This window comes from Musa acuminata, chromosome BXJ3-9, assembly GCF_036884655.1.
Source record: "Musa acuminata AAA Group cultivar baxijiao chromosome BXJ3-9, Cavendish_Baxijiao_AAA, whole genome shotgun sequence".
In the NCBI taxonomy this organism is placed as follows: Eukaryota; Viridiplantae; Streptophyta; class Magnoliopsida; order Zingiberales; family Musaceae; genus Musa; species Musa acuminata.
The window spans coordinates 5,341,157-5,358,604 of NC_088357.1; the positions used below are offsets into that span (position 1 = coordinate 5,341,157).

At 38.4% G+C, this 17,448-nt stretch overlaps 3 protein-coding genes and 1 long non-coding RNA gene across 5 annotated transcripts; 2 read left to right on the forward strand and 2 right to left on the reverse strand.

Annotated features, from left to right (window-relative positions):
* The first annotated feature begins 32 nt into the window (after positions 1-32).
* LOC135650090 (uncharacterized) lies at positions 33-6,639 on the forward strand. Its single transcript, XM_065169214.1, has 6 exons — positions 33-359; positions 1,982-2,193; positions 2,588-2,905; positions 3,000-3,074; positions 4,318-4,392; positions 5,654-6,639. The coding sequence occupies exons 1-6, from the start codon at positions 134-136 to the stop codon at positions 6,209-6,211; spliced, it is 1,464 nt and encodes a 487-aa protein (XP_065025286.1). The 5' UTR covers positions 33-133; the 3' UTR covers positions 6,212-6,639.
* LOC135650092 (uncharacterized) lies at positions 5,362-5,818 on the reverse strand. Its single transcript, XR_010501458.1, has 2 exons — positions 5,682-5,818; positions 5,362-5,565 (listed from the first exon to the last, which is right to left on the reverse strand). It is a non-coding gene; the product is annotated as an uncharacterized LOC135650092 (long non-coding RNA).
* LOC135650091 (pathogen-related protein-like) lies at positions 6,602-7,720 on the reverse strand. Its single transcript, XM_065169215.1, has 4 exons — positions 7,547-7,720; positions 7,344-7,476; positions 6,947-7,248; positions 6,602-6,877 (listed from the first exon to the last, which is right to left on the reverse strand). The coding sequence occupies exons 1-4, from the start codon at positions 7,691-7,693 to the stop codon at positions 6,740-6,742; spliced, it is 720 nt and encodes a 239-aa protein (XP_065025287.1). The 5' UTR covers positions 7,694-7,720; the 3' UTR covers positions 6,602-6,739.
* Positions 7,721-11,292: 3,572 nt separating this feature from the next.
* Positions 11,293-14,588, forward strand: LOC103997450 (alcohol dehydrogenase 3). Of its 2 annotated transcripts, none has more exons than XM_009418668.3 (10): positions 11,293-11,438; positions 11,570-11,706; positions 11,787-11,833; positions 12,166-12,491; positions 12,587-12,669; positions 12,791-12,866; positions 13,017-13,078; positions 13,796-13,891; positions 13,988-14,149; positions 14,225-14,588. In XM_009418668.3, exons 1-10 carry the CDS (start codon positions 11,402-11,404, stop codon positions 14,339-14,341), a joined length of 1,143 nt encoding a protein of 380 aa, XP_009416943.1. In that variant the 5' UTR covers positions 11,293-11,401; the 3' UTR covers positions 14,342-14,588. The 2 variants fall into 2 exon arrangements, with proteins under 2 accessions (XP_009416943.1, XP_065024988.1); XM_065168916.1 differs by having other exon boundaries at positions 11,347-11,438; positions 11,591-11,706.
* Positions 14,589-17,448: the final 2,860 nt, after the last annotated feature.

Sequence of the window (17,448 nt, forward strand, 5' to 3'; positions counted from 1 at the left end):
ACCCTACACCCTTCATTCTCCGTCGCCCACTCGACTCCTCGAAGGGTTTGACACAAGGAAGTTAATTGTCTTCGCCGCCGCTCGCGCCCCCAAACGAATGAGAAGAGGCTTCGGAGGAGAAGGGTAGAAAGAGATGTGGTTTCTCTGCGTCTTCTACCACAGGCTCTTGGACTACAGGAGGCCGGAGGTCGAATCCCTCGCCGAGCTCTCTGGGGCCTTCGGAGGCGACAGCGGCGGAGAGGAGTCCCCTTCGACGCGCTCCTTGGAATGGAAGCTTCCGGAGAACCACCACATAGACTCTCCCTTCCATTTCGTCTCCCTTCCGTCTGAGGAGATTGCCAGAAACATCGCCAACCGTAGTAAGGCTCTCGCATTTCTCTTGTCCATGGTGCAGTTTTTGATTGATTTGGCCTACTCTATGGAATTCGGCAGGAGCTTTGATGCTTGCAGACCCTGGGGTTGTATCATGTTTGCTTTAGTTCTAGATAGTTGATGTGCATGGATCCATGAATATATGCGACTTCGGTGGAGCTTAAAGGCGAGATGAACGCATCTGTTTGATCTGTGTTGTAGGCGAAATTTGATTTTGGACGAGCTTGTTGGTTTTTGGGATATTTGTTTCTTGTTAATGCCATATCTTTATCTCGTCGAATTCATATAATCTTTCTTACAATGAGAAAGAAAACGAGTCACTATTTTCACCAAACCTTTTTGTGGTTTAGATGATCTTGTCCTTTTTTTCCCTCGACTTAGCATTATGTGTTTTTCTCTCTGTCGTAGTTTGGTTGATAGCATTATGTGTTTTTTCCATTCGACTTAGCATTATGTTGTAGTTTGGTGAATATACAAAGGTAAGAAGAGCCTACTGTATGCTTCATTTGTTTTAAGGATTTGAGTGATTGTTTATATTATCCAGGTTTTGTATGGGTTTTCAGGTTGCTTATCTAGTATTTCATTTTAAGAGCGTTGGCATTTAGATCGTTTTATGCAGTAGTATTGTTCTTTTACTTGATGGTGAATGGTTATGTAAATAGTTAGAATCAGAAGAGTTGTATTCTCTTCTTGGTTGAACTAGGTAAGGTAACATTGGTTAGAAAGGACTGACTGGTTGGTCTTCCCTTTATAAATAATCTGAAGTATCATGGTTATCTATTAGTTTATCAAACTTACCAGCTGGGATAAGTTGAAGGATCATCCTTCTATAATTTAGAGATTGCAATTCGATCTTATTTAGACATGTCTAAGCATGTCCTTGGACTCGAATTTATGTATAATGCCTTTAAGTTAACCATGTTAAGGCTGAGGAAAAATCATTTGCATGAGGATCCTTGGAATCGGCATCACTGGCCAATTGCTTTTATAAACTGCAAATCTTTACCTTTTTTAAGTGAAGACATGGTAGACACCACAGAAGGATTAACAATTGTGCTGCATACCCTAATTTTTTCTTATAATTATTGGAGTTGAAATTGAAATTATGTAAGGTCTAATCTCAGTGAAATTAGGACAAATTTATGTTTTTAACTTTTGGAGTGCATTGCTCAAGGAATGAAGAAAGGGATTAAATCATCAAGAAACATACGTTATTAATTAGTGAAGTTTATGAACACATCTCTTTACTGTTCTCAGATACCCTTTCAAAAGACATGTAAATTTGAATTTTATGATCTAAAGCAACTGTGAATAATATGAGTGTTACTATGTAAATATTGGAGATGTCATATGCTTGTATGCAAATAACCTCTAAAGGCTTGCTTATATAAGCTGGATCTAGTTTGGTTGGACCAAATCTAATGTTTCAGTGGGACCTTTAGGGGAATAACTTATTTATCTGGAACACCCGAAGACCGCCTAAATGTATCATGTTATTGGAAATTATTTGCTTAATTATCAGAAGAAAATCTGAAACATTTGTTCAACATTTTGTTCAAAGAAAATATAGATGTGGAATCTGACAAAGTTGCTTGATTAAAATGTACAGGTATACTTGTCAAGGGTTTTTATGAACTTTGGGGGCAAGGAAGTAGCTATGAGGAATTGGAAAAGGCCATAAAAGAATTTCCAGATGAAAGGAAACTGCCATACTTGACATCAGACAGCACATTCCGGATCACTGTTGATAGCTTTGGCAAGGTGATCAGCTTTCAGGAACAGAATGAACGAATTCAAGGACTCAACTATATACCATTCATGGTTAGTGCTGTGGCTTTTATTATGGAATAGTATAACTTCCTGTCAATTTGGTTAAAAGTGTTATGATTAGCCATTCTAACTAAGGGCTTCTCTTGTTCAAAAAGGAGAAAGGCCTTTCAAATGTCTATACAGAGCTGCTTCTTCCAACAAAAAGATAAACACTTTAATTGTTGAAAATTTAAAAGAAAGGAGACTTTAAAGAAGCCTTTAGGTGGTTTACAACCCCAGATTTTGAAACTAATTTGGCTACAAATTTAATTGCGCTGTGCTAATAGAGAGTTTTTCCTAGTTGAATGTGAATTCCTTCATTAAATGAGGCTAATGACCCTTCTGTTGTTGGTTGAAATTGAATTCTCTATTACTTCTGCTTCTGAGTTTGACATGTACCTTCCAGGGACGAGTTGATCTTCGGAAACCTGAGCACAGGTTCTGGCTCATAGAAACTGATGATTATGGATCAAACAATGGCCTTCCTCCCGTTGTTCAGAGGACAATTTTCTTTGGCCGTGAGGTTGGAGCTGCAGATAGGAAGCTGTTGCCTACTTACCAGCTGAAAAGTCGCAGGTACCTAGGTCCTACAGCTATGGATGCTGAAATGGCCTTTCTTATGGCTAATCAAGGCCTTGCACAACCAGGCAAACTTGTTTATGACCCATTTGTTGGAACTGGGAGCATACTGGTTGCTGCTGCACATTTTGGAGCGATGACAATGGTCCGTCTTGTTTGGACAAAGTCCTACTTCTGCTCATAATTAAGAATCCTACAATTCATAATATTTCTTGAAGATTCTGATAAAACATTTCCAGGGTGCAGATATTGATATAAGAGTAGTACGTGATGGGCGTGGACCAAATTGTAATGTCTGGAGCAATTTTGAACAGGTATCTGGTTTCTCATCATACATGTTCTCGGAGTTTTCAAGGAAGTGGTGACTTTATTGAACATTTGTTATATTTTGCAGGGTTTTTATGTATAATTGTTAAAAGGAGATTTGATATGGTTGTTCACTTGATAGAGTATTTATGGTTTCTTGTTCTTAACTCTCTGATCTCTTCAAAACCCTGGCAATACTTAATAGATATGTCACCATTTTGTACAGTTTCCTCTTCTTTTAGAATTTGTTGTCATCCCTGACCTAATTTTTGGTGTTTCCATAAGCTGTCAATGCATCTTATACAATAGAGCAACTTCAGAAATAGGTTGCACATTGTGTACTCTTTCTTACCATTTTCTTGTTGAAAGTTCATGTTCCTAGTTCACTTCTGCAAAATTTCAATTAGATTTTAAGGGCATTTTATTGAGATGGTGTTTTTTTAATGTTATAAGCCAACGGAAAAGAAAAACTTTCTCTCTTATTGCTTCTAATAGTTTAAAAACAGTAACAAATTTGATGGAGAAAGGGAAATTTAATGGGAGTTGGAGGAAATAAGTAGTGTAGCTACATACATAATTATCCTGTTGAGATGAAGGCTTATCCAGCTCATGGACATTTTTGGAAGCATAAAAATTTAGCTTTAAGAATATCAGAAACCATGCAAATGCTTTTCTGAAAAAAAGGCATTATATTTACCAGATTGGTCTTGTTCTACTTTTACGTCTTTGTTTTTGTGCTTTAAAAGGCAAGATAAAAAATGATGCTTAAATGAGTCTTTAGTTCCTTGAGTCCAATCGTTGCAAAATTTCTTGATCTTTTGTTAGCATTAATGAACACTAAGAACAATATGCATTATGGTTATAAAATTATGGGCTAATTTCTGCACATGAAGTATAGAGAAGCTTGTTATGAAAGCCCAAAACATTTTGGAAACTAAATGCAAAAGTCTCAGCAAGTAAAAGATTTTGTTAATTTGACTTGACTCTTTACATAGTACATAAATGATATTTAAATGCCACTTTGTTAGCCCATGACTGCCACCTCAACTGCCAAACCCACTCAACCTTATAATCAGTAACTTAAATGAAATGGGCTTGCCAACACTGTCCAAAATGCACAAGCCTCACAAGTTCAGTATAAGAAAGCTTCTGTTCCTGATTTTTCACTACTGGCATATAATATTAACAGTCTTTTTTGTGCTTTGAAATTTCTAGTATTATTAAGTCTATCTTTTTTTATTGTCTTTGCAGTATAATCTGCCAATGCCAATTTCTTTGTTGAGAGCAGACAATAACATGCCCCCTTGGCGCTCAGGTCTAAAAGAGGTGCTTCTTGTGCTTGACATTTTGATTGATATAGCAACTGTTGGTTTTACCTATATTCAAACACTAATGAACTATTATTATCTATGTTTAATTTAGTCCTGGATTTCTTATACAACATAAATTACTTTCTATTATTTTTTATTAGATAACACATAAGTACATATAGATGTGAACTGTATTCTGGATAGATGCTATATATATGTCAAAAGAATTCTGCAATACTAATGATTGTTTCCTATTTTTGGGGCAGCATTAGTCACTAATTGTGTGTATACATCTACGTATAGAGGGAGTCAAAATCCTATTAGAAAGATTCATGGTGTCAATCCTATTACCTCAAAATCAATTATGGAAGCTCTATATTGAAGTCAGCTCCATTGAATATAATCCCTGATCCTAAAATTTAAATTTTCAAAATATTATAATTTACAGATCAAATGGATGAAAAAACAAGCAGTTTTAATGACAATATATTTTGATTTGATCAATATCATAAAAGTATCAAATTTAGTTGAAATTTTTTATGCATCGTTGAACAATATTTGAATCAAGGTACACTTTATCTTCATTGCTAATAAAATTAGTCTTAGATCAGCTTTTCATCTGTGATTCTTCTTACACATTAGTTTTGTGTTGGTTTGAAGGACACACAAATTTCTAAATGTTTCTAGCATCATAGATCATGCTTAACATAGTTAATCTTTGATTTGGACAGCCCGTAATCGATTTGAGGTAATAGGATTCTAGGTCAACTATGTACATGCATAGGCATCTTGTTTTCATGAAAATTTTTGAGGTACAGTGTCATAATTATATCCCAATATTTTTACTAATGTTGAAACAAGATCATAGTAGTTTAGGTGCAACTTTTGTGCCTCAAGTATTCCAGATGTTAGAGATATCATCATTATTGTCCAAGACTTCCCAATCAGTATGTTTAACCATGTACACAACTTAGAAAATACTGCATGTTCAATTTCTCAAGTCTATTAACTTCAGAAAAAATATGGCTCCTAATATTTCGGAGTTCTTAGTACAATTGATATCGTGAACCATCGACTAATATCGTTGCAACAATTCAGTGTGATTTACTGCTCAGCTGGTGAGATGTACTTGGGTGTTGCTTATTCCGATGTTCAGGGCCTTCAGGCACTGAACCGTCCATCATGTTTCCTGATTAATAGAACTTTCAGTTTGATGTTTCATCTATAATATCGATAAATGACAGTATACTAATTCAAGTATCTTATCTCTTTTTAAGGTATTCGATGCTATAATATGTGACCCACCTTATGGAGTCCGTGCTGGAGGTCGGAAATCTGGTGGCCGGAAATTGCTGAGAGGCACAGTTGGTCCGTACACTGTTCCAGAGGAGAAAAGGCTTGACCACATACCATCAACTGCTCCGTACAGTTTAGCAGAGTGCATGCACGATCTTCTCGACCTTTCTGCAAAGTTGCTGGTGATGGGTGGGAGGCTCGTGTTCTTCTTCCCTGTAGTAAGGGAGGATGGTTTGACTAATGCACAGTTTCCTGAGCATCCTTGCTTCACCTTGATCGCGTCCTGTGAGCAGATACTTAGCCTACGGTATAGCCGTTATTTGTTGACCATGGTGAAGACAGGTGCTTATACTGAAGAAATCAGAGAATCGGCTCAGAAAAGGCACTTGGAGTTCAAGGAGAACCATCTCAAATGGTTAGAAGATGGTAATCTTCACTCTGCAGTATTCAGTCCGGCAGACTCTCAGGAAGCTTTGGGTGCCAAGTCCAACAAGTTTGACAGAGATTCAAAACCAAAATACAGAGGCAAGTACGTCTGATGGAATGGCTGGTCACAAACAAAGGTCGGTAAGAGGCTTATCTTTAGATTCATGTTTCCTCTGATGACAGTGGCAGGAAAGCTCTTGAAATCCATGTTTCCGTTGGTTATATTTGCGGAAAGACATAACATAGTGATCTCGACGTCTGTATTATATTCAGGCCTCGATGCTGCCTGTAGTTCCATTGCCTGTTGATTCGTGCTTGATCAAGCTGGCATATCTCCAAAGCAATTCTACCTACATAGGTTAGTCTAAAATTGGCACTTATCAGAGACTCTATGAAATTTCACTGTGTAATGCATCTTTTTCTTGAACCAGAACTTCTTTGTCACCACTGTTTGAGCTGTTGTCGAGAAGCTTAATTGTATACTCTGTGCTGCTGATGATTCATTTTTGTCGCAAGTGAGGATTTCTTGTTTTTATTCTCATTATATTCTTATAGCATGATCTCTGCATTCTTATGCAGACATTATATTCTTATAGCATGACTGACAGCATCATAATCTCTGATACTTATCCGTGTGCATTCTAAACATTCTTCAAGAATGGGCAGCTCGAAGCAGGCAGTCCTGCGTCCTCCATCTTCGCACCCTTGAGGAGGCCACCGAGTAGCTCACCACGATCGTAGAAGAACTCCACCTTCTCGATCTTCATGTCCTCATCGACCTAACAACACAACAATCTTTGTCTCAGACGATGAAACTTATACGTAGAGGTGAAGTGATCGATCAGTACTTGAAATATTGCCATCCCATAGAGCTCCACCATCTCCCCCGTCGGTGCATGGCCTTGGAAAGGCCCCTCCATGAAGCCCCAGTGCCGGAACTTGTACACGATCCCCGGCGGGCCGCTGTAGACATGGACGACCTCCAAAGCGAACCCACGAGGAAACGCCGTGGTGAAGGCGGCGTGAGATGACTCCATCGTCTCCCTCGACGGGTCGTACACGCGCAGGCCTTGCGGCAGCGACGTCTGCAGCAGCGAGTTGTAGCCGCCTCCCAACTTCCGCTTCTGTTCTAGCGTTATCGGTCTTCGCCCTTTCGTCATCAGATCACCAAACCATGTTATACATGCTTCGAGAAGTAGAATCCGAACGATGAGATGGATTTAGTGAGATGGCGTTCGTGTTCACCATTGAGGCTGAAGGTGTAGTTATCCGGATTCACGGTTTTGTAGTCTTGGAATCGTCTCTTGTGGAACATCTCCATCTCCCATGTCTTCACCATGTGCTGCACTCTCTCTTCCAAGGACCCGGCTTCCCATACCTGTGCGTGAGAGAAAGAGAGAGAGAGTTAACATCATCGCATCATCTTCTGCTGGGAGAGAGGTCATCACCTTCGTTCGGCCTTCTTCGAAGAGCTTGTTCACGAGATCGTAGTTGGGAGGAGAGCCGAACCTCCACTCCGTGTTCCTCTCGTGGTCTCCATGGATATGAGACCGATACCCGTCCCCCTCACCACCAGTGGAGTCGGAGTTAGCCATCTCTTATCCCTTCTTTGGTTTAGCTGATTTCTCTCCATCCTGGCACCTATGTATTGGTCTGTTCCCTCCCCAGCAAATGAGGTCACTGCCTTAGTCATGCTTGCTTTGTTTTGTCTGCCTGAGTCATGATTGATGGACGATGACAACCATTTTGACAACAGTGGCAACACTATCCTTCGTCTCTTTCACCCTCCTATCTATCACCATTCTTCATCTCAAGAGATGTACTGTCTTAAACATCTTTTGCTGTAGGAATGAAAGCTTGTGAGGACTCAACCAATTTGATTTATTAGATCTTCCACCTTCATCTTTCCTCTCTTCATAGGCGTAGTAGCTCCTGTGTTAATCTCGTCTCGGGCCAAGTACTCGTAGCAAGTGGCCAACTTTGAGGATAATAAACAGCTGATAATTATTGTCGTCGTCGATGTTGTGCAATGGTGTGATCTTTCTTCTACTTTAATCCCTTCTCCGAGAAATCAGTGGGGATGTGGACATGCTGCTTACCACTACTCCAAGAAACTCGTCCGAGATGATGCTTTTGGTCATCACCTACCCAAACACATGCCTCGGAAATTTTTGGTAAAGTGGAAGAGAGTTTGTGTGATATTATTTATGTATGCTGTTTGAATGGGCCAACAAAATAGTTGGATTTTGCAGATAAATTGCGTATGAATTCACCAAATCTAACAACTTAATGGTCAGTAGTTGCAGCTCAAGATTGATGAGAGAACGAGAGTGAGAGAGACCTTTATCTTATATGATTAATTGAAGTAGTTAGATTAGATGTAATAAAAGATAAGAATTTAAATTAAGATATATAGATGAGGATGAGAAGAATTGTTAGGTTATAATTAATCTAATATAAATATGTGCTACATTTGTTTAAAAAAATTTCTTTATTGTTAACAAAATTAGAAATTTTTTTTAATTGCTAGAACTGATATAATTAGAATAGTATTAGCATTGGTAGCCTAAAAAAATAACAAGTTTATCAATTTGATGTTAAACCAGTCTTCTTGAACGAAAATTGTAAGAAAAGATTTATGTAAAGCAGTATGAAGGATTTGAAATTAAAGGACTAAAAGATAAAGTGTATAAATTAGATAAAGCATTATATGACTTGAAATAAACATCGAGATCAAAAGACTAAAAGATAAAGCGTATAAATTAGATAAAGTATTATATGACTTGAAATAAACAAATTTCACATATTTTCACATATTTTCTTAAAATTTTAAGTAAGCCAACTTTATATATATAAGCCAAGGTATGAAAATTCTTATTATCCATTTGTACATGGATAATATGATTTATACTAAAAATTCATTAGGTATATTTATTAAATTTAAGAAAGATATGATGTCTAAATTTGAAATGACTGATTTATGACTTTTATATTATTTTATGGGAATAAAAATTGTTCAAGATATAAATAAAAAATTATGTTAAGAAAAATATAGTAAAGATTTATTAAAAATGTTTCGTATAACAACTTGCAAGTTAGTGAATACTCCAATAAATATAAATAATAAATTTATGTTATATGATAAAGTTTAAAAAATACATGAAAAACAGTATAGAAGTTTAATTGAAGGGCTAATTTATCTCACGCATGGTTGGATATTATATTTGTAGTTAGTTTGCTTATCAAATTTATGTATAGCCCTAGCAAACATCAATTTAGAGCAATTAAGTGAGTTCATAGATATATCAAATAAAGTCTCAATTAAGATATTCGTTATGAACAAGTAAAAAATTTTAAGTTGTATTCCTATATTAATAGTGATTGGGTTGGTTATATAAATGATACAAATTTTTTTTTAGGATTTTAGTTCGGTCTTGATTTAGGACTGATTTCATAGACAATAAAAAAGTAAAAACTCTTTAAAAAAAATATTATAACATATGACATGCCAAATAATTTGATTTCAAAGAATTTTAGTAGATTTAAAAAATAATATAAGATGAACAAACTGCAACAATAAGTCTACTATTGCAATGACGAAGAATCGTATCTTTTATGGATGCACCAAACACATAAGCGATTATAGACTCCAATCATAAATAGGATGTCTCTTTCATTCTCCTACCTCACACTATCCTTCGTCGCAAGAAATCTATGACTTAAACATCGAAAAATCTGCAGGTGATGAAATGAAACCACTCATCGAAGAGGAGCATCACACTCATGGATGAGAAGTTTAAGATGATGATGATGATGATGATGATCCGACAAAAGTAGCTGTAGGTGGGATTGATACCTCTTCTGGCTCTAGTGGAGCTACGCATGCGATAATCCGATTCTTCACGCATCACATCACAATCAATCTCTTACCGGATGAAGAAAACTCGCAGCTCATGCACTGTTCTCTGTTGTGAGATCCAACGAATCAGTGCATCAATTGCCACACTGCTGTCTGTTCATGACTCGGTTTGAGTTATCCTTTCGGTAGAAGAATCAAACTCTTCTGTTGACAAAGATGCATAAAGAGAGCACAAAAGACAACAATTATGAAGGAAATTGATGTGTGGATTTAGACATCCAAAAGAATATTTTGAATGTTCTGACAAATATAAATATCTTTGGTAGCAAATAGATTTCAAGCTTTTTGGGAACTGAAACAGTCTAATTAGTAAACCGAATCGACTAAGAATCTAATTCAAGATTCTTCCAATCCGATCAGTTTATCCGTTTATGTACGTTGTAAACAGTTTTCAACACATATACTATGTTTAATGAAAAGAATAGAAGATAAGAACAAAAAAATCTTTATTAAAAAAGTGAAGAAGTTTTATCGAAAAAATGAAAAATGCTTCAATACATTAACATGTTCCCTCTCCTATTTATATAAATTAAGAGAAAAGATTTCCAGAATAAATGATTTTAGGAAATATTATCTTCTATCATGCTCCTGATAAGGATATCAATCTTGGATCGATGTAAAGAATGGTTTACAAGCGAGAGACTTCATGAATAGGGCAAGAGCAGATCATTGCTACTGTTGCAATTGCTGTTGCTGTGAGGGCACATGCGTTCCCTTCGTTCTCCTTAGGTCCGCCCTTCGTTCTCCTTAAGTTCACCGACTGTTGGCAGATCAGCGAAGGCAACAAAGGCTGCCGCGGTGAGGAAGATGAGAATTGGCCGTGGAGACTCTTAGGAATGTGGCTGCAGCGACGTTGGTCGCTGGCCGAAGACAAGAGCGAAGCTTCGCTTTTCTCAACGACGTTAGTCGCTGACCAAAGGCAAGAGCGAAACTTCGTTTTTCTCACTGCTCTGATACCATGATGAAAATAATAGAAGATAAAAATAATTACTGAAAAATTTTATTGAAGAAGTGAAGAAGCTTTATCAAAGAAATGAAAAATGCTTCAATACATTAACATGTTCCTCTCCTATTTAAACAAATTAGGAGAATCTTATCTTCTATCAATGTTAAGCTAAGAATCTTATACTCAATTCGTATGTTAGCTGTTCATCTTGTGATTGTGAGAGGATGATGATGGACACGTTTAATCCAATTTTCTTCTCCATCCTCCACATCTTATTTACCTGTACAAATTTCCCTTCTTAGAGAAGCAAATTTAGCACTTCACACACACACACACACTCTCTCTCTTTTGTTGGCTATATATAGCTGCGTTACTCGATGCTGTTCTCTCCCTCTTTAGTTGCAGAAGCTAAAAGACTGAAGAACAATAGTGGAAGAGATGTCCAGCACAGCTGGTCAGGTCATAAAATGCAGAGGTCTGTATTATGATCTCGTGTTATCATTACATATATGTGTTCTTCTTTTCCTACAAGATTACACTTTGCATGATGAGGATTACTTCTTGGTGCAATAATTGACTGTGGTTGATGCTAACTCACTGGGTCAGCTGCGGTGGCTTGGGAGGCAGGGAAGCCATTGGTGATGGAAGAGGTCGAGGTGGCACCTCCGAAGGCCATGGAGGTACGGTTGAAGATCCTCTACACTTCCCTTTGCCACACTGATGTCTACTTCTGGGAAGCTAAGGTACTGTCACAAGAGCCATGTTACTGCAAATGGATTGTTTGGAAGTACTCTAAATGAGTTGCTCGTTTTGTGCTTTGCAGGGCCAGACTCCTGTGTTTCCCAGGATCTTTGGCCATGAAGCTGGAGGGTATTGATTCCCTTGCCTCAGATACGTAATCCACATAGACAACATCTCATTTTATGTCATTCATTCTAAGGCTTAGTTTATTATGGTTGGTTTAGGCCCTTCAATTCCCTACTAATTAATGCATCTCATACTTCAAGGATTTGTTCCATTAATATGTACATGTTAAACTGCTGACACCACCATCTCATACTTCTTGGAAATCCGGTTTTGTGGCAAAAAGTTGCATTTTGTGGTCAAGTTTCCAAAAGAACTCTGATCATGTCATATCTGGCTTCTCTCTGGTACAAAACTGGTCTCTGAGGTTATTTCATGTTTGTTGTTTGTGTTTTTAGAGTTGTTGAGAGTGTTGGAGAAGGTGTGACTGATCTTTCCCCAGGAGATCATGTTCTCCCTATCTTCATGGGTGAATGCAAAGAATGTGCTCACTGTAAGTCCCAAGAGAGCAATATGTGTGATCTGCTCAGGATAAACACTGACAGAGGAGTGATGATAAGTGATGGGCAATCAAGGTTCTCCATAAATGGAAAGCCTATTTACCATTTCTTAGGAACATCTACTTTCAGCGAGTACACCGTCGTCCATGTCGGCTGTGTTGCCAAGATCAACCCTTTGGCTCCTCTCGACAAAGTTTGTGTCATCAGCTGTGGCATTTCAACAGGTGAGTAACATAGGCTGCTATGAACTTCATATATATATGGCAAGATTGATCAGGATCAACACTTTGTGATGTTGAATTTGTTGATTCTTTTGTAGGTTATGGTGCTGCTGTGAATGTTGCAAAACCACCTAAGGGTTCAACTGTGGCTGTTTTTGGCCTTGGAGCTGTAGGCCTTGCAGTGAGTTCTTCCTCAGATCCTGTCAATCCATGGAGAACTGCCGATATCTTTTAGACACCATCTTCTTGTGAAAATTTTGTTCTATCTTGCAAACTTCTGAAATATAATTTCGCACAATTAGGCAGCTGAAGGGGCAAGGGCCTCAGGGGCATCAAGAATAATTGGTGTTGATATTAATCCTAAGAGATTTGAGGAAGGTGAGAATAAGTAACTTCTATTAGATCATGTGCATAATTTTCTTCACTATATTAGTTAAGGGGTCATCTGTTTTGCTCAACTTACTGTATAATTTTTATGCTTTTGACATCCTTATTGGTTTCAATCTCTCTGTTATATTTTGCCACCAGCTATGAAGTTTGGTGTGACCGAGTTTGTGAATCCAGCAGACTATGACAGACCAGTTCAAGAGGTTTGTTTCTGGTTTCATACTCCGATTCATATATTAGATTCTGTTTTGTCATCCCTGACATCATTATGCAAAACCCTTACGTTTATGTCATTTTACATAAAACTAGTCACCATGTCATCACCAAGAATGATCTCATCAGCAAGATTGTCAGAATGCATGCAACTCAATAAGAAAAGAAGCACAATAATAAACCATTATTAGAAAGAACAATTTCCATTATGATTTCTTGATAATATTATTGAAAAATGGAAAAAAAATGAAGAAATTGTAGAAGTTTTACGTTAAAAATTTATAGTAGCATCAATCGAAGCAATTAAACTCTTCTATGTTGTCAGGATAAGAACTCTAGGGAAGTATCTATTCACACATAAAGAAAGGCAGAGGCAGAGGCGCATAGACATATCGGAGCCAAAATACCAAAGATGGACAATAAGATAGGAAACCTCACTTTGGAAGTAGAATCTTAACACCTTATCAGGCCAAGCATACATTTATCGATTTATTTGTTGGTGTTTCCTTATTCTAGTAGCAAGAAAGCTAAGCATGGTATAGGTGCCCTCTCTGTCTCCTCCAAAGCCAATAATCTATGGAAGAGGGCTATAAAATACTAACGACTGCTTATTTGATGATGAATGCTTTCAATCATGATACTAATAGAATTGTTAATGATTCAAGTACATGCATCATTTTGATCACTGACAATTAAATCTATTACAGGTGCTTGCTGAAATGACCAACGGTGGAGTCGATCGCAGCATTGAATGTTCTGGCAGCACAAGTGCCATGATATCTGCATTTGAATGTGTCCATGATGTATTTTCTTGCTCCACAGACTTGCTTTTCGGAACTTCTACATATAGTTTGCGCTGCCGCATTCTCATATCCTGAAAATTTGATCTTCAACATCAGGGTTGGGGTGTTGCTGTACTTGTTGGGGTGCCTCATAAAGATGCTGTGTTCAAGACACACCCTGTGAACTTCCTGGTTGAAAGGACTCTAAAAGGAACCTTCTATGGAAACTACAAACCACGCTCCGATATCCCTGCAGTCGTCGAGAAGTATATGGCCAAGGTAAATGAATTCAGAACAAAGTTCAGCTACATGTTAGGAATGCGATACGAATGTAATCCATCCATAATATGGCAGGAGCTGGAATTGGAGAAGTTCATCACACATAGTGTGCCTTTCTCTGAGATCAACAAGGCCTTCGACTACATGCTCAAAGGTGAGAGCCTCCGGTGCATCATTCATATGGATGGATAGAGCTGTTCTGTACTCCTAAACAAACAAGCTTCAAGCAGAACCTGTTCAGAATGAAATAGAACAGGTTTTATGCTTCTTTCTTTCCTTGAGAAAGCAGTCTCTCTGGTAATTAGATGAGACAACTTGTTGTATAAAATGGTAAATAAAATCAGTAGTTTTATACTTCTTATATTTGAAATTTCTATTCTGCAATGAGATCTGCTTGTACTTCACTTGGCTATTAAATATTGTCAATAGTTTCTTCTGAGGCTTGTTGGTTCTTTGGTTCCATGAGTTGGGCTTTTGCTCTTGAGATGTTTCCTCATTAATCCTCAGACCAAATTATTGCTAAATCAAAGTGAGTTATATCTCAACCACATATATAATTGAAGAACACAAACATTCTCAATCAGGTATATCACAAACCCCCAAAATTTCCTGTTTCAAAGTCAAAACACAAATTTTTGCTCATCCATAAGAACCTAATTCCTGTCTCCTGGTTTCTTTGTAGCAATTAATGATGCTGCCTTCAGGCAGAACCAAAGTCAACCCTATTTCTTCTCTCTCCTTTGCAAGATTGTTTAGGTTATCTTTGCTCATCTTATATTTTTCTGACAAAAGATATAAAAATTACATCTTATATATATATATGCAAAACCAAAAATATTTGAAGCAATAGTCTACATCTTAGGTAGTATAGGGCTCTTGCCTCATCATGTTAGTGTAGATACTAGATTAATCATCTTAGAATAGTTTAAGGCAAACAATCCAGATTAAATTAATCCCTCTGGATAGAACATTTTGTTAGGACTACTTAACCACATGGTTTGATCAGGAAACAAACAAAGCCTAATCCACCAAATCATCAACCAAACTGGTTTCTCTCCAACTTGGCTTTTTCTATCAGAAGCTTTTGAGCTTTCAAGGGTCCCCTACAATTGTGAGGACAATGGAATGAGGACAGAAAGCTGTGTGCTATCTACATTATAGTTAGTGAACAGAGACCTTCCCCAAGAACCTAACCATGCCAATGGAATCCCAATCCCAAATGTCATGGCCTACACCCAAAAGAAAAGAAAGGAGATCTGATGTGCAATCATCAATCATCACAATAATATCAACAAAAAGTTCTCGATTCGTAATCAAGGCGATAAACGCGCCGTTAAGTGTGTATTATTGATTGCAATCTACTGCACAGTTCCAAATTATAGTGCTAAAAGAACTATCAGTATACAGACACTGGACCACATTTTATAGCATGAGAATATTAATGTTTGGGTCCCTCACAAATAAATTAGAGGTTGTGATGGAAAGGAATGATACAAAATTGTTGGTCTAGCACAAAAGATCCTATCAATGTAGGGTCCAGAGAAGATGAATTTAGGTCATAAAGGAACAATCTTATCATGAGATGATGCCGGCCCTCTTATTAACTGCATCTAACCCAAACAAAACATATTAGAATGAAGTATTATTATGGCTATAAAAAGAAGAGAAGAATGATACAGAAAGTTCTTGAGAACAAATGGTACTCATTGTGGACATGCAAGCCTTGTTGTCTCAGTGACTTTAACCTAAAGAAAGTCTGCAATTGGATCCAACCACCTGAAGAGATTTCAATATGATTGTGAAGCTTCTTCTGCACACCCCACTGACAAGCTATTAAAGAATCCAAGCATCTCTAACCTGCATGCATTGGGCAGCACACAGAGAGGAGAACTTGCAAAGTTTGGTGCTCATTGCTGTGAAGAATGCAATCAAATTTTTGGCCTTTCTGCTACCTCATTCACAGTATCATATGCTAATCATTATATTTGATATTTCTATGTAGATAATTGACCATCACACACAGTGATACATATATACTGTGGAGCATAATTAGGAAGTCAAAACTGTACCTTACAAGGCCAAAGTCAAATTCTCCTCTCTCCCTCTCTCTCTCTCTCACACATCTTTCTCTGTATAAAAGGTTGAACTCCGTTGATGACATAATGGAGGTGTTGGTGGAGGGTTTGTACAGTGGATATCAGTAGACCCAAATGGAAAATGTATCAAAGATGATTACTCTTTGGATTGCAGCAGCAGCATGAAGAAGGCTAGTTTGACTCGGAGACGAAGCATGAATCCAACACTCTCCTTTGTCCCACTCCCTCTTGGCGGAGACGTCCAATTGCAGTTTCTCCGAGGGCACTAATTCTACCTGTCCCCGGAAACCATCGATGCCGACGAACGCCCACTTGCACAGCAACCCATAGAATCCGACGCTTCAGCTGTCCCAAGAAGTCCTCTTGTCTCTGCTACAGGGAGGAAGATACTATGTGTTGGACAGCTGCACCATCATGTGATGGGTGTCTGCTTCTTCTCACCAACTTGCTGCCATTTCCACATTTATAACCTTCGAGCGGTATGCTTTGGTAGAAAGCCAAGAGACCGATCGAGTCAGCTTTGGTGTACAGTTCCTTTGGAGCAAACATATGGTTTTGCATGCCTTGGAATTCTTGTACGATGATGTGATACGTCGATTATTCTCAGATCAGCCGTGGACTGAAGAGGACGGATTGAGATCGTTCTTTCGAGGTTTTAATCCTTCTAATTTGACCTACTCAAACTGTATGAGTTATGTATCAAGTCATTGCACGGATCTCAACGGCAGATCATGTGCGAATCTCGTGCTGTCCCGCCTTGGTGGGTGAGGCATCCAATAATGTCGGACACAATACAACCGTGCCTAACGCCACGACCTCATCATGCATGGCCCCCTCCATGAGGTAAAACTGACGTCACGAGAAGGAGAAGAAGAGGAAGACGACGACGAGACCCTTGCCCTCGCTGTGCTTCACATGGTGTCCTGCGTCGTTCCCTCTATACAAACGGTGGTGGCTCGGCTCATCCCTGACAAGTGGACGATCCCATCATAGTGAGAAGCTTCCCCTCGTCATGGCGAGGAGCTGTGTGCAGGGTCGAGCAGTGGCAGCGTCGATGATGAGGACGAGAAGCCTTTGTCCTCATTGCCCCTTTCGGGATAGCCCATGACGAGACGAGACGTCCGACTGCGGTATTCAGAGCTGACGCCATGCAGATTCCATGCACCTCTCATGGCCACATTCCCGGCAGCAGAAAGCTGCACT

Coding starts and splice junctions, on each gene's coding strand:
- LOC135650090 (XM_065169214.1), top strand. CDS start 134: ATGTGGTTTCTCTGCGTCTTCTACCACAGGCTCTTGGACTACAGGAGG. Junction 2,194..2,587: donor TCAACTATATACCATTCATG/GTTAGTGCTGTG, acceptor TGTACCTTCCAG/GGACGAGTTGATCTTCGGAA. Junction 4,393..5,653: donor GGCGCTCAGGTCTAAAAGAG/GTGCTTCTTGTG, acceptor TCTCTTTTTAAG/GTATTCGATGCTATAATATG.
- LOC135650091 (XM_065169215.1), bottom strand. CDS start 7,693: ATGGCTAACTCCGACTCCACTGGTGGTGAGGGGGACGGGTATCGGTCT. Junction 7,249..7,343: donor CTACACCTTCAGCCTCAATG/GTGAACACGAAC, acceptor TGATGACGAAAG/GGCGAAGACCGATAACGCTA. Junction 6,878..6,946: donor ATGGGATGGCAATATTTCAA/GTACTGATCGAT, acceptor TTGTGTTGTTAG/GTCGATGAGGACATGAAGAT.
- LOC103997450 (XM_009418668.3), top strand. CDS start 11,402: ATGTCCAGCACAGCTGGTCAGGTCATAAAATGCAGAG. Junction 11,834..12,165: donor TTTGGCCATGAAGCTGGAGG/GTATTGATTCCC, acceptor TTGTGTTTTTAG/AGTTGTTGAGAGTGTTGGAG. Junction 12,867..13,016: donor TCCTAAGAGATTTGAGGAAG/GTGAGAATAAGT, acceptor TTTTGCCACCAG/CTATGAAGTTTGGTGTGACC.